Raw genomic sequence first — 16086 nt, 5'->3', positions numbered from 1 at the left:
TTTCTTTGTGGGGAGTTTTTGGTTTTTTTGTTTTTTTGTTTTTTCTTACATGGATGACCACAACAAAAGCAACAATGATTGCAATTACCAAACATGAAACACACTCATACTATGTCATAATATTGACATTCAGTCCAGTAATCCTCCACTGTAACAGCTCCTTTACTTTGCAGTGAAATTTGATTTGTATATTCTTTGCCTCTGAGTCCTTGTGGGATTTTTTTTTTTTTTAAATTCAGACAGAAAGTCACAAAAATTATACTCATCCTCATCAGTTCACTCAGTCCCATGTAATTAATTTTTTTTTTCATCTTGATCTTTTGTTAGCACTTTTATGAGTTCATCAGTTTTTCATTAGAGTTCTGAAAATGCTTATTCATTCAGTTCAGCAGTACAGTCAGTTATCAGAAACCTGTACTTGTCAGAGTCTTTCCCATGAATTTCTTGAAGATGAAACCCTTTTATAGGAACATATTTGCAAAATCATCAGAGTACACCCAGAACTGTCTGTAAATGACAAAAGACTTAAAAATGACCACGGTTAAAGATTTGATGAAAGTTCATAATAATGCAGTTGACAAGAAAATTAGTTATTTCTGAGATATATATTTTAAAGTAATAACTAGGATTATTACTTATAACATTATACCAGAACATATAAGATTTTTAGAAATTTCATGTAATGTCTGAAACATTTATATTAACATATTTCCATACATATTTCCATACAAATACAAGATTTTTAGAAATTTCATGTAATGTCTGAAACATTTATATTAACATATTTCCATACAAATAACCCAATGAAAGTTTAGTATTAGTTGTTTTGTTTGTTTTTTTATACTGCAGGTTCTTATTAGGCATCAATTTTATACACATCAGTGTATACATGTCAATCCCAATCGCCCAATTCAGCACACCACCATCCCCACCTCACCGCAGTTTTCCCCCCTTGGTGTCCATATGTCCTGTGGGGAGTTTTAAATGACTAATTAAGTCTCTTTTTTATTATAGATCGATTCAGACTATTTCCCCTTCTGTCGGTTTCAGTAATTTGTGTCTTTCTAGGAATTTCCATTTCACGTCTAATTTGTTGGTGGACAGCTGCTCATAGTATTCCTTATAATCCTTTTCTATAAATTGGTTAGTGATACCCCTCTTTCAGTCCTGATTTCAGTACTTCGAGTCTTCTCTGTTTTTTCTTGGTCAGTCTAGTTAGTGATTTGCCAATTTTGTTGATCTTTTCAAAGAAACAATTTTCAATTTTGCTGATTTTCTCTATTTTTCAAGATTTCATTTATTTCCTTTCTAATCTTTATTATTTCTTTCCTTCTGCCTGCCTTGCCTTCTGCCTGCTTTGGGTTTAATTTGCTCTCCTTTTCTAGTTTCTCAAAGTGGAGAGTTAGGTTACTGACTGGAGAGCATCTCCAGGTGTAAAACTTCCGTGAGCACAGCACTAGCTTCATACCATCAGTCTGCATATGTTGTGTTTTCATGTTCATTCATCTCCAAGTGTTTTCTAATTCCCTTTTTCTTTGATCCGTTGGTTATTTAGGACTGCGTTGTCTAATTTCACTTATTTGTGAATTTCCCAATTTTTCTTCCGCTACTGATTTCTAATTTGATTCCACTGTGGTCAAAGAACGTGTTTTGTATGATTTTAACCCGTTTGAATTTATTGTCTTGTTTTATGGCTTCTGGTCTACCCTGGAGAGTGTCCCCTGTGCTTGAAAAGGATGGTCACCATGTGTTCCTAGCTGGAGGGGAAGAAGGCAGGAGGGGCTCTCGGAGCAGGAGGGCAGCCAAAGGCCCAATGCCCCAGGGTCCTGGGGAAGAGGCAGGTCCCAGAGCCCACACAGCACCCCACCTCTGGAATTTTTCAGATCAAGAAGGAGTGTCTGGCCTGCAGAGGGGCCGCTGCTGTGTTTGACATGTCCTACTTCGGGAAGTTCTACCTGGTGGGCCTGGACGCGAGGAAGGCTGCCGACTGGCTCTTCTCGGCGGATGTCAGCCGGCCCCCAGGTACGGAGCCCAGGTGGGCCACGCTTTCCCACTTCAGTGCAGCCCCGGGCACTGAGACGAGACAGCCAGCTGACCCTGTCCTCTCTGGGCTCATCTGGCTCGTGGCTCCGCCCCTGGGCCTGGCCCTGGGTCCCCGCGTCCAGACCCCTCTGCCCTCCTCGCTGAGCCCCAGGCCCTAGGCCCCCTCCAGCTTCCTCCCTCCCTCTACCCTCTGTCTCCTCCTCCATCCTCCCCCCCACCCCCACCCCCGCCCCCGCTTTTACTTTTTTCCAGACAGGATTCCAGGCAGCAAGTCCTCAGAACAGTCTCCTGGGGCTGGGGAACCTGTCCACTTCCCCCCTAAGAATGCTCTCCCCAGATAGGGTTTCTAGAATTAAACAAAAACACAGGGTGTTCAGTTACATTTGAATTCTAAATAAAGAATGAATAATTTCTTAGTGTAAGTATGTCCCATGCAATATTTGGGATATTCCTCTCCTTTTTTATCACGCATCCCTCTACCATCTTGCCCACCCATCCACCCAACCCCAAACTCACCCAGCCCCATCGGTATTAGTTCCCTAGAGCTGCTGTAACAAAGTACCACAAACTGAGTGGCTTTAAACAACCTAAATGTGTTGTCTTACTCGTCTGGGGCTGGAAGTTCAAAATCAGGGCCGTGATCCCAAGAACGTAGAATCCCTCCTTGCCCCTCCTGGCTTTTGGCCGTGGCCAACAATCCATGGCTTTCAACCACGTTGCTCCAATCTCTGCCTCTGAGTCACACGGCATTCTCCCTGCGTTTTCTTCTTCTTTTAAGGACACCAGTCATGTTGGGTTAGGGCCCACTCTGAGGACCTCTGATCATCCTAGCATGATCCCATCTGCAAAGACCCTATTTCCAAATAAGGTCCATTCACAGGGACTGAGGGTTAGGACTTCAACATACCATTCTGGGGGACACAGTTCAACCCATTACACCATTTATCCAGCCAACCCACCTGCCCACCCCCTCACATGTACCTGCTACTCACCTCCCCTTAATTCCCTCCCCTCATCCCATTCATCGCGCCAACACCCTTCCACCCACCCACCCATCCCCTCCTTCCCTCCATCCTTTCCCCCCACCCTCTCCCCACCTCCGCATTCTCTCATCCATCCATCCATCAACTTCCTTTCGCATATTCATTTATTCATCAGACATTCAAGGAGCTTCTGCTGTGCCAGGCATGGTGCTCGGAGCACCCAGTGAATGAGATATAAATCCTGCCCTTAAAGACGTCCCAGCGTGGGGCTGGGGTGGGTGGGAGGGATGGATTGGGAGGAGTCACCTTCGAGGCATTTCTAGAAGAAAGAAGCCTCCCTCCTGATCCTTCCTCCTCTGGGGATGGCAAGGCTGGGTGACCTGCCCATCCCTCTCTGGGTCATTCAGTCGTGGTGGCGTCACTGAGATGAGGGGCCTTTCAAGGTTGCCCCCCTAGGGCGTCCGGCCAAGGGTTACCCTGAGCTGAGGGGCCGCCCTGCTAAGTGGCTCCCACATTCCGGGGTCTTCGTCCTTTCCGCAGGCTCCACGGTGTACACCTGCATGCTGAACCACCGCGGGGGCACCGAGAGCGACCTGACCGTCAGCCGCCTTGCTCCCAGCCCCCAGACCTCCCCGCTGGCCCCTGCCTTTGAAGGTAAGAGATGCCTCGAGGATCCAGCAGTGCCCTGAACGCAGCCCCGCTGGGTGAGGTGGCCGCCCACGCAGGATGGACTGGGAAGGGCGGCCGAGGCTGCTCTGGAACCACGTGTGTGCCCGCCGCGGTCAGGGCCTGGGAGATCAGAGGCCTCGCTTCAGGCTGAACGCAGCCTTTGTTCAGGCAGCGATGCTGGGCTTCCAGCGCTCAGTGATCATGCCTTTGAACCTGCCCGTCCCGCGGGGTTTCGGAGTGGCCACAGCGCGCGCGTGCTCAGCTCACCTGCCCGGAACAGGGTGAGCCGAGGATAAGGCCATGCCTCCCTCGTGGAGAAGTTAGCTCCTTTCTGACACCGGCATCTATGCTGAATTGGCTCTCTCGGTTCCCATGTAACTCCCAGTCTCAGACTGGGGCAGGTCCTTAGAAGATATCCAGCTCTGTGCCCAAGCTGACACCCACACTGCCCTCTGCAGGCCCTCTGCTTCTGCTTGCATGCCTCTTGTGACGGGGAGCTCATCACTCATATTCCTTGTTTGCACAGGTCTGACTGTGCTGAGCCAGATCTGCCCCCATCACTTCAACTCCCCGACCCACCCCTTGGTTCGCATGGGAGCCGTCGAATCTCTAGTGCTGCAGCCTGTCTCTGTCAGGGAAGAATAGCTCTGGCTAAGCTTCACAGAGCGTGGGAAGCATCCCCTTTCTCCAAGAAGGGGCCCCCTTGCCACCTCTGGGACACTGGATTTGCAGGGGAGAAAGGATCCAACTGTGCTGCTCTCCGTGCGGCTGCACTGTACCGTCGGGGGAAGGGTCACTGTCAGCCCGTTCAGGAAACCTGGCGACCCCAGCTCCGGGCCTGGCTCAGTGCTGCTGGCCATTCAGTTGCGTGGGGCTCAGTCACGGGAGAGGGGGGCGAGGTCCGGCCTGGGCACTGGGAGAGGGAGGTGCAGGAAAAGCCCGATAGAACACTGGGTGGGATTGTGAGGGGGTGGGAAAGAGCGAGGATTATGGGAGGCCGTGGGAAGCAGGTGAGCCAGGATGAGCAAGGTTTCCTGGGGGAGGTGACGTCTGGCCTGAGCCTCGAAGGATGGATAGGAGCCACCTGCTAGAAGGGCGTGGAGGGAAGAACGCGTGAGTTGCCTGTGAGGAGCTGGGCGGAGAGGGGCATTTTGACAAGGGCCGCTGGAAACTTTGTTTGGCCTTCACCCCCCAGGAGAGGGGAGGCCTGGCCCAGCCACAGCTGCCACCCTTAGACAGCGAGTCTAGCTGGGGAGACAGAACAGAGGGACCCCAGTGAGTGTGCAGGTCCCTGAAATCCTGGCTCTGCCACCGCCTGGCTCGGGGCCCACCTCTCTGAGCCTCAGTTTCCCCATCTGTGAAGTGGAGACAAATGGCCCAGCTCCCTGAGCTGCTGCAGGGAGTTGAGCGAGAGTCTGGAGGTGCCAGGAGGGCTGGGGAGCCGCCTCCCTGAGCTTCTTTCCTCACCCGGAAACTAGTCCCCATCACAAGGGGGAGTTGCCACCAGGGCTCTGTAAGCTGAGCCGCCACGGCCCAACGGGGCAGCTTCTTGCGCCCTTCCCGATGATTCTGGTGGATTCCTGGCCCTGGAGGAGCGCTCGCCTGCCCGGGCGGGAAGAGCGGGCTCTGAGAGGAGGGGAAGGGGAGGTGCTAATGGACCCCAGAGATGTTTCTCCTGGACTCTGGGGGCGTCTGCCTCGAGTTAAACGGCCGCCTGGTGGGGAGGTTTGCACTTGGTGGGTTCTGGACCTGCCAGGGATGACAAAGAAGCCGCAGTGGTCTGTGGAGCGCGCTAAAGGTCCCGGCTTCACCGCTAAGCACAGAAAACCGACACACGGACCTTGTATTTTCAGCCTTAAAAAAGCGGTACTCTTCCTGCTATGAACATGTATGTCCATTCAGTACGCGTGTTTATACCTGTTAGGTCAGACCACCATTAAGACAAGAGGATGTGCGTTTCACACGTGATCAAGGCTGTGTATAAAGCAGCTGTTCATCTTAAATGTGATTTTGAACAGTATTTTATCTCACAAAAGGAATACATACCTGTAGGAAACATTTGGACAGTACTGAAAAGTACAAAATAAAGTCCGCAGCTCCCGGCCCGAGCCAGAGCCCTGGAGCCTGCCCTCTGACGGGCCCCCTGCCATGCCCGCCCTGTGGGCTGGACCTGGACCTGGGCTGACCGCTGGCCTCAGGACCTGGCACTTCGGGATGTTTTTCATGAGAGACAGCTGCCCAGAGGAGGCCAGGCCCAGCAGCTGCCGTCTGTCTGGAACCAGGTGGCTTCAGTTAACGCTCATGTCCCCCTGGGAGGGGCCTCGGGATGGCTGTAGACGGGCGGGGCCACGCGGGGGCCACGGAGCGTGTTGCGGGCGCCGGGGTAGAGGATGCTGCTGGAGATCTATCCTTAGAGGTGTTCTCAGTCCAGCGTCCCAGGAGCCCCCAGCCCAGGTAGCAGGGGATCCTTTCGGGGGTCAGCTCGTTTGTTTGGCCTTTGAGTTGGGTCTGGATAGACAGGCAGGACTGAGGGCGCAGACGGGCACACAGAACGTGGGGTGACGAGGTCAGGGATGTTCCAGAGGTCACCTGGACGGGGCGGGAGGACGACCGGGGCTCTGGCTGGGGTCTCCACTTGGGGGGCTGATGGCAAAGCCAGGGGCTCTTCTGCTCTTCCCCCGGCTGCTGCTGGCGGAACCCCGCCTTGGAGGGGGCGAAGGGTTCCCAGCTTCAAGCTTCCAGGTGGGGTGGCCTGGCCGGTCCCAGCTCCAGGACCTTCCATCAGAGCCCAGCCAGCGAGTGCTTCTGGGGAGGGAGCAGAGACCCCAAGCCCCCCCCCCCCCCCCGCCCCGTCCCCTGTCCCCGTCCGGGCTCTGCTACAAACTTCACGCTCCCATGCTGGAGAAGCAAAGTGGGGCGTGTCTCTTTTTCAATTATAGTGGGTGGCCGCACCTATGATCACAATGACATGCAGTTCCACTGCTGTGGAAGCCTCGGGGAGTGGGGGCCAGTGTGCGGAAGGGCGTCTAGGCAGGATTCTCCAGACTCCGGAGCCTCCCCGAGAGCTGCTGCCCCCCTCCCACGGGGAACGCCAACTCTGCGCAGAGTGGGCTGGGGGCTGGTGCCAGGCCTGCCCCCGGCGGGGCCCAGAGTGAATGGCGCTGAAAGCTGAGAGGAGCAGCCCTTGGGCGGGACCGGACCCCCGGGGAGGGAGGTGAGTGTCCCAGCGAGTAACCTTCCCGGTTCCTGGTTCCTCAGCCCCAAGCTGGGCTCCTGGTGCCGCCATAGCTCCTTCAATCCCCCCAGCAGCCTTGTGAGGCGGGGGGGGGGGGGGGGGTTCTGGCTTCACTCCCATTGTACAGATGCAGAAACTGAGGCTGGAAGTCAGGGATTCACTGGGTACCATCACTCTGAGATGGGGGAGCCCTGCTGGAAGGAAGGAAGGAAGGGAGGGAACCGGATGGGGAGAAAGGCGCATAGAAAATGGAGAGGAACGAAGCCGCTTCCAGGCCTGCCACCTCCACCAGGTCACGGGGGGAGTAGTCAGTGAGAGCCTGCCCGCCCAGGGCACACACAGTGGCTGAATCTCACAGCGTCCCTGCGGATGAGGTGCATTCACCCCAAATTGCAGATGAGATTTTGGAGGCTCAGGCAGGCTGCATGAGGGGTCCAGGGCCACACAGCTGTCTGAGGTCACAGCCCCCCGGGGCAGTGGCTCTCCCAGGACGCTGGGCCAAGGTGGGCTCCCCTCCACTCAGCAGTACCCGGGTGGCAGTGTGGCCCAGTGAATGCTCCACAGGCCGTGGACTCAGAGCTGGACAGAGGCCAATCTTCTCACACCGTGTGACCGCTCTGAACCTCAGTCTCCTCTTCTGAAACCCGAGGGTGGTGACGAGTGTCAGTCTCCTGGGAAGGATCAACGGTGTATTGCCTGTAAAGCCCCGGCTCAGCACCAGCCCCCATATGGCCATGGCAGGGATCCTAGAGACCGGGGGTGGGTGGGGGGGGGCATGGGAATATGAAGAGAAACGGGAGCTGGTGAGGTCGTTGAGGCTCAGAGAAGGAAAGACACTTGTCCAAGCTCACCCAGCGCTGGTGGCTGAGGTGGGGCGCACAATCTCCCCACGGCGTGGTGGCGTTGGGAGCTCTTACGCTTTCTTGGATCACAGACCCCTTGAGAAGTGGGAGAAAGCCTCAGACTCTCCCAGAAAATGCTCCCTTGGCACGTGCAGCCCTCAGGGGGTCCCGCACCCAGCCCGCTCCTCCCCACATTTCGTCCTGCGGGTGACGAGAACCCAGGGTCCCTCGGGAGTGTCCCCATCGCTTGGGCCTTGGTCGTTCACTTTCAAGGAAAGAGCGTTTGTTTTCTCCACGGAGGCCTCGGGCCGCCCCCTCTGCCCCGTCTCCGCCGTCCCGCAGTCCTGCGCTGAGTCCCGTGCTCCTCCTCCAGGGGACGGCTACTACCTGGCCGTGGGCGGGGCTGTGGCCCAGCACAACTGGTCCCACATCACCACGGTGCTGCAGGACGGGAAGTTCCGGTGCCAGCTCGTCGACAGCTCCGAGGACCTGGGCCTGGTCAGCGTCCAGGGCCCAGCCAGGTGAGGAGGGGACGGGGAGCCACGCACCTGGGTGCACCTGGGTGCACCTGGGGCCTGGGCCTGGTCAGCGTCCAGGGCCCAGCCAGGTGAGGAGGGGACGGGGAGCCACGCACCTGGGTGCACCTGGGTACACCTGGGGCCTGGGCCTGGTCAGCGTCCAGGGCCCAGCCAGGTGAGGAGGGGACGGGGAGCCACGCACCTGGGTGCACCTGGGTACACCTGGGACCTGGGCCTGGTCAGCGTCCAGGGCCCAGCCAGGTGAGGAGAGGACGGGGAGCCACGCACCTGGGTGCACCTGGGTACACCTGGGACCTGGGCCCTCGTCCCTCTATCTGGGGCCCGGGGCAGAACCACTTACTGCTTCAGAATGGGACACTGTGGTCAGTAAGCTCAACGTGCCAGCGACCTCAGAGAGGCCGCGTGAGAAGGATGCTTTTCGAAGCACTAGAATACAGAAGAGCCCCTAATAAAAGACTCAGACTGAACCTTACTGTGAATCAGTATGTGAGGATTCAGTGGTCACGGAAGGGCCAGCGAGGGTGTCTCTGGACAGCTGATACGGACTAAGAATCATGTACGCCATCTCTAAGTGGGCAGGGCCAGACTGGGGTTCCACGTGCTACCTGGGCTCAGAATAATGCTCTACACCAAGAGGTCGCCTGTTCCTCCCTAAACACCTCCAATGACTAGGTCTGCAGATGATCATTTACTCCTTAATTCATTCTATGAGCGTTTACTGAGCTGTGTTCCCACCCATGAGGAATCAGCTCCTGGAAAGCCCTCGGATTCTAGCTTGTGCGTGGAGCCACAGGACGGTCTTAGGCAAAGGGGCACCTGAGCAGCTGTGCACGTTGGAAAGATCCCTCTGGCTGGGCTTCGGAGAGGGGACTGGGGGATGGGGATAAGAGGGGAAGCACAGCGTGTTAACATCGACCAATCAGGTGCCTGGGATGTGCCAACATCCCCTCCAATCCTGATCATAGCCTTTGAGGTGGTTAGAAGTATTTTTATTCTTACTGGTGAAGAAGAGAGGACGGGGCACCTCCAGCCAGGTTATCCCAAAGCTGACGCTTAGACGAAGCACGGCCGTGTCCATGGGACATCCCTGTCAGCCCAGGGTCATGCCAGGATCCCCAGCCAGTGCACTCAGACCCCGCCACAGGGCCCATTTCCCCTGGTTCTTTGGAGCTGACCGAGCCTGCAGCACCCCAGCTGGGTCCTGGACTGGCGAACCTCCCCTCCTGGGCGGGGTTGCAGCTGGCTCTGCGTGTGCACCATCTCGCACAGAGGCACACGGCAGACACATGGTACGTGCTCTCTGAATCACGGCTGGTTGTGTACCTTAACCATCAAGTGTTGGACTTCAGGCTTCTCATGAAAACCAATGTTTATCAGGGGGCCCTTGGAGGGGACACTGCGGGAAATGAGGGGTCAAGGCTTGGAGCTCTCTGAAGGGACAGTGTTTCAGGCAGAGGAGGCAGCAGGTGCAAAGGCCCTGTGGCAGGAGGCAAAGCAGTGAGGCCAGGGCCATAGGAGACGTGCTCAGAGGGCAATGGAGGTGAGAGCCTGCAGGTGCAGAGGCTGCTCCTCCAGGAGAGGGAACTGAGCAGAAGAAGGGCTTTAACGGGGTCTCCGATTCTGGGCCAGGGGGTAGGAGGCCGGCAGGTGTGAGGAGCCTCAGGGGCCAGGTGAAGCAGGGATTCTGAGCAGGGAGTGATGAGCTGTGCCCAGGTGGTCAATGGGTCCAGTGCGTGGGGTTCCTCTCCCCAGGTGAGCCCGACCTCCGCACCTCTGGGCTGAATGGGGGTGGGCGTCCTGGCCTTCTGAGCTCAAGGCCATCCTCGGAAGCCTCAGCTCGTTGCCACTGCGACCTTGAACGGGGAGTGGGCTATTTTTGGTTTGGTGGTGGGGGTGAGTGGGCAGGGGAGGGTGGGGGTACCAGACAGACAGATCAAGGTGTGGCCCCGGGGGGACAGGCCAGCCTCTTCCAGCCTCATTAGAAGCTGCTCAAGGAGGGTGGCAAGTGACGGCTGCCAGGGCAGGAAGACAAGCTCTCCTCCTCCTGGTAACTTCTTAACTTTCTCCTCCAAATTGTCCTCGCTCTTTCAGAAATAACCCAAAGTTTCTTGTATGAATAATAATGTTACCAGCACCGCTGATAAGGGCTAAACTTTCTGAGTTGTTACGTGGAAAGCATTCGGCGTGGCGCCATGGGAGATGCTGTATGACCTGCTGACCGATAGAACTTTCTGGAAACATTCCATAATTGGTGGATCCAGTACAGGAGCCACTAAGCTGTATGTGGCCATCGAGGCCTTGAAATGTGGCAGTGAGACAGAATTTTTTACCTTAATTAACTTAAGCTCAAGAGGCCACACGTGACTGGGGAGACACGGCGGGGTACAGTGATCGCCGCTGTAGTTGTTTATGCCACGGCGCTTGGCTTGTGCTTTCTGGCGGATGCACCCCCCCCCCAACAAGGGCCCCGTGAGGTGGCATCGCTGTCCTCATGGAGCGGACGAGGGGACCGAGGCGAGGTTGGGGTGGGAGTGAGCGAAGGAAGCAGGACCTGAACCTGGTCTCTGACCGGAGCCAGTGCCCTCCAGGGCCACCTGCTGCCCCCTGGCAGAGGGACAGCCTCCTGCACCCCGGCCCGTGCTTGGCAGACCTGCCTGCCCAGCTTGGTGCCCAAGCTGGGGTACCCCTGACACTGCTAAGGTCACGCTGGCCCCGGGTGGCAGCTCCAGCCTCCTTCCTCCTTCCCCTGCTGGGAAGACCAGGGAGCAGCCCTGGCCCCATCCGCCCAGGGCCGCAGAGAGGACGGGCTTCTTAAGGACTGGGTGTGGGTTCTCCGGGGGCTGGCACCACGTGGGTGCCGGGGTGTTACATAAGGATCTTGACACACTGCAGCACACTGGGCACCTCGGGCCGGCGTGGGCGAGCAGCTTCCGGCACCGTGGGGCTGGGGATTAGTGTCAGAAGCGTTTCTGGGCACTGGCTGGGACCCCTGCGAGGCAGAAATGGTGGGGCTGTCTCCTGCCAATGGGGAGCTGGCCCTGCAGTGCAAAGCCAGCCCATTTTCAATCAGTCCTATTTACCGGTTGCCCTCTATGTGCCAGGCATAGGGGCCCTGTTGTCACGGAGCTCCTCGTTCAGTGGGGGCAAGTATCAATACAACCAGTGTGAGAGGCACCCTGGCCGGAGACGTATCAGGGCTGTGAGCTCAGACCGGGGGCAGTGTGGGGTGGGGGCGCAGGAACCTGACCCAGACTCAGGGAATCAGGGAGGGGTTCTTGTAGGAGGTGACAGATGCACCAAGACCTGAAGGATAACAAAGTTTAAACAGGGGCAGGGGCACCCGGTGGAAACGTGCCGGGAAGCAAGAGTCAACTAAGTCCTGGAGGGAGGCAAGGGGCACGGCGCCCAGGAAGTGAAGGTTTCCATGGACACCGAGAGGTCTCAGGTAACCCATCCAGCATGAGAGCCAGACTGCCGGGCCCGGCAGGGCAGGGGAGGTGAGGAGGGCGGCCCCTGCCCTCGGGGGCCTGTGGCATGAGGGGCGTTAGCTGGTTAGATAACTGCCCCAGGCCTTGGTTCCCCCATCTGAGAAAGGAGAGCTTGTGAGCGCTCATCTCTGAGTCCTGTCTCTGCCCCAGGCTTGGCTGTTCCTGTCACTGTTCCTGATGAAGGTGCTTTTCTTTTCTTTTTTTTTTTTTTTTTAATTTATTTTTTGGCTGTGTTGGGTCTTCGTTTCTGTGCGAGGGCTCTCTCTAGTTGCGGCGAGCGGGGGCCACTCTTCATGGCGGTGCGCGGGCCTCTCACCGTCGCGGCCTCTCTTGTTGCGGAGCACAGGCTCCAGACGCGCAGCCTCAGTAGCTGTGGCTCACGGGCCCAGCCGCTCCGCGGCATGTGGGATCCTCCCAGACCAGGGCTCGAACCCGTGTCCCCTGCATTAGCAGGCAGATTCTCAACCACTGCGCCACCAGGGAAGCCCGAAGGTGCCTTTCTTATCTGACTGGATTTTGGGTGCGTCTCCCTCTTGGTGTGTTTTATTGATAGCATGTTTGTTGGCGGTCTGCCCCGTGAGGACATGGCCTCGTCCTGCTCACTGCTGTGTCCCCAGAGGCTCTCCAGCCCGGGCCACGCACCCAGGAGGGCTGGGCAGGTGTTTGTTGACCGACTGACCGACCGCCCTTGTTCTCGCTCGCAGCCGGGCCATTCTCCAGGACGTGCTCGATGCGGACCTGAGCAATGAGGCCTTCCCGCTCTTCACTCACAAGCTGGTGAGAGCCGCCGGGCACCTGGTAGGTACCACCTGGCCGCTGTCCCCTGGGCCGTAGGGGGCAGCAGCTGCAAGGGAACAGACCTGGGGCTTGGGGATCGTGTGCCCTTGGGCACGTCTGTGGAACCTCCCTGGACCCTGGTTCCCTACTGTGAAGTGGGGACCACATGTCCTGCCCACAGGCTGTTAGGGCCTCAGACGAGGAACGGGGGTCAAAGTCGGGTATCACCTGTGCCCCACCCAGTGTCTGGCGCATGCTGAGGGGCGCAGTCCCAGGCTTCTGCCAAGGACTTGCCACCTGTGAAGCCGCCCCCAGTGTCCCCTCCTCAGAGGCAAGGGCACGCCCTCCCAGATCAGGGCATCTCCTGCGTCTCCTTGGAGATGACAGCGCTGGGGACAGCCAAGCAATTACGCTGCTCCAGAGGTCTGCATGTCCTGAGGAGGCGGCCGGTCCTCTGGAGCGTTCCCCCTTTCCCAGCCCGCCGCGTTGCGGGAGAGGGTAGGGGCTCTCGGCGTGCACCGCCAGGCCCCGGGGAGCACCCCCTGCCCGTCCCCCAGCTGCAGAAGGTCGGGTCCCAGGACCGGAAGCTTCTGACGCTGTGGACAGTATCAGGGCTGCAGCGGACTCAATGTCCTCGGAGACCCTGGGGCCGGGGTCCCGGGTCCAGCTCTGGTCAGGCCCTACTCCTGGGCCGTGGTGTCCTTTCTGGAAAATGAACATCATGATCTCCACCCTGACTTCCCGAGGGCAAGGTAAGGAGCAGGCGGTCAAAGTAACCTCGGCCGCTGTCAGCCGAGGGCTCCCAAGGCACCAGGCACTATTCAAAGCACGTGACTCACGAGTACTGTCCCACTTAATACTCACGACAGCGTGGAAGGTTCTAGCATGGGCTTCTCAGCCTCAGCACGATCGATGACATTTTGGAACAGATACTCTGGCGGGGCAGGGGGCGCATCCTGGGCACATTGCAGTGTGTGGAGCAGAGTTCCTGGCCTTCACCCACTTGACGCCAGGAGCACCCCCAGACGTGACAACCAAAACTGTGTCCAGACGTGACCACATGTCCCCAGAGGCAGAACTGCCATGACAGGGGAAGGGGGGTGGGGCAGGGGAGAGGTGCCGCTCTGCGATTGCCCTGTAGGCAGGTGTGCAGTCACAGCCAGGTGCGTTGAACGAGGTCCTACGGCAGCTCCCGATGTAGGAAATGTTACCCCCAGGACGGATGTTTCCCTGAATTGAGCTCAGAGAAATTGGATGGACTGCCCAGGGCCCCCCAGCTAATGAAACATAAAAAGCGCATGAATATGTGTCAGTAACACGGAGGTGGCCTTAAGGAGGGGGTGGGTGGACAGACAGCCGGATTCGGGGGCACTTCCCCCTCTTCTACTTCCTTCATGTTCATCTGGGGGGTTCTGGGGGGAAAGTGCTAAGGGATGTTCGTGGTCCTGGCCTGCAGAGGGACTGGAGGTCGGAGGAATCTGGGTCCCGTTAGCAAGTAAACAATGTTGCAATGACATCAGAAAGGAGGCTGCCAGGAGAAACCAGATAAAAGCAGCTCTGCAGAGCCGAGGAGCGCTGGCCCAGCTCTGGTCTGCCTTCCCTCTCTGGAGGCTGTGCTGGGGGGCAGGAAACTGGGGATGTCTCTGTCTAGCTTGCTTCCTGCCTGCTTGGTACAAAGCTGCCTGCCGGGACCAGAGAGGGCGTGCGTTTTGAGAGAATGGCACAGCTCCACCCCAGGCCACAGTGGCATCTGGCCTGTCCCGGCTGCAGCTCTGGCCCCCTCGGTCCCCGTGGGGTCCGTGCAGCGCCCAGCCCCGTCTGGGGCGGGGTTCTGACTTGGGAAGTGGGAGGGGGAGCTGGGAGCTTGGCGTTGGCTCAGCCTGCGTGTGGCTCCGAGGTTTGTGCGGGAGAAGACCAGGTGCGAACGCTTCCCCTGCCAGCCAAGGGTCGCTCCAGCGAGGCACCTGGGCCTTAGTCTTGGACAATGGGCTGCAATGGGGGCTGGCCCTTCCCGGCCCTGGCTGCCGCCCCAGGCCTGGCCCCCGGCCGTCTGGCTGCACCTTGGCCTCCAGGAGCCCGGCTGGGCCAGGGCTCTGGCCAGTGGAAGCAGAGGCCAGACTCCAGGATGAACTCCTGCGTGGGGTAACAGGCACAGGTCGGGGGCCACGGGGTGGGAGACATGGGGTGCAGGACATACACAGGCTGCTTCTCTCCACCGCCTCCTCTGGAACTGGCTTACTGGTTTAGTCAAAAGCACCTTATTGCTCGTTTCTCTGTTTCCAACCACAGTACACAGTGTGCAGACCTCACCACTGACATGACCCCTTTGGGCGTGACCCTTGACCTCTCTGAGACTTCCCTTTCTCACCTGCCACAGAGTCTGGCTGAAGGGTTGATGGGTTGTTTCACTATAAATAGGGAATACTAGTAAAATTAGAACAAACAAAAACCCCTCTAATTCCACCAGAGAGAAAGCCAAGGTTGACAGTGTATTTCCTTCCATCTTCTTTCCCTGATCTCTGCCTGTAAATTTTAAAGCAGAAGCAAGATCATCCTATATACATAGCTTGCACATTCGGCTTTATTCTCTTACTAAGTTGTTGTGAGAGTTTTCCTGTTCCTTGAAATACTGTCTGAGAACCACTATGAACGTCGTGTCACCCTCTCCGTAAGCAGGACGTTTGCTTGGGCTGTTTTTTCTCCTTGGAATAGCCCTGTGATGGGCTTCCCTCGATGGTGGGCCTTCTATGACTCTGATTATTGACCTATGACACGTTCCTCAGAACCAGAACCCAGAGACAGAGGCGTGCCAGGGACATGGTCCCAGCCTTCCTGGCCGTTCAGCAGTCATTTGGTATTTTCTGTCTCCTAGGCCTTTGGGGCAGGGTCGGGGAGAAGCACAGAGCTTTCCAAGGCCGGTCGCTACCTGAGGGATTTGGCCCGTGGGCTCATATTCGGCCAGTTTGGATGCCCAGCTGAGTTCTAGCATCCCTTCTAAACGGAAGGTTCTATCCCAATGCTGAGCTCCCCAACACGCTCCCTAGAATTCATTCTGGACGTGTTGGCCAGGAGCCTGCCAGATCAGGGCTCTGGGATGGAAGACACGGGCCTGGCCCTCCGCAGGCCCACAGCCTAGCCGAGGCTGGGGGACGGGAAGGACACTGCAGCCCTAGCCCAACCTGCGTTGGAGCGAGGGCCTGGGTGGTGAGAAAAGCCGCCACTGCTCAGCAGCTGACATGGGAGTGAAGAGGGTCCCAGGAAGACGTTTGCAGGAGGAATCCAGTCCTGCCTTGACGACCGCGCCTTCTCCCGAGGGCCCCAAGGGCTAGGCTCTGGCTCCTTTGTGTCAATGTTAACGGTTTTTGCTGACCTCGCAGTGACCCAAGCCACAAGTTCCCGGATGGTCCAAGCCAGGGGCACAAAGGCCTTCCCATCCACTGGCCAGCGAGAGGGATGGGGAAGTCAGCTGCCAGCAGGACTTGGGCCACGGGAGCTGGGGCTGGCCACTGC

The 16086-nt window shown here is 57.3% G+C and overlaps 1 protein-coding gene across 2 annotated transcripts in view; it reads left to right on the top strand.

Moving 5' to 3' along the window:
* The window catches only part of SARDH (sarcosine dehydrogenase), a 64005-nt gene that overhangs the window by 31813 nt on the left and 16106 nt on the right, over nt 1-16086 (top strand). For both annotated transcript variants that reach the window (XM_068552575.1, XM_068552576.1), the window contains 4 exons: nt 1884-2022; nt 3567-3680; nt 8146-8293; nt 12504-12597. In XM_068552575.1, the coding sequence (XP_068408676.1) occupies nt 1884-2022; nt 3567-3680; nt 8146-8293; nt 12504-12597 (495 nt within the window). The remainder of the gene's footprint in view (nt 1-1883; nt 2023-3566; nt 3681-8145; nt 8294-12503; nt 12598-16086) is intronic.

The sequence above is a fragment of the Eschrichtius robustus genome, chromosome 10 (assembly GCF_028021215.1).
Source record: "Eschrichtius robustus isolate mEscRob2 chromosome 10, mEscRob2.pri, whole genome shotgun sequence".
NCBI classification, from domain to species: Eukaryota; Metazoa; Chordata; class Mammalia; order Artiodactyla; family Eschrichtiidae; genus Eschrichtius; species Eschrichtius robustus.
The sequence above is the reverse complement of the archived record's forward strand: the minus strand, read 5'-3'. Positions and strand labels throughout refer to the sequence as shown.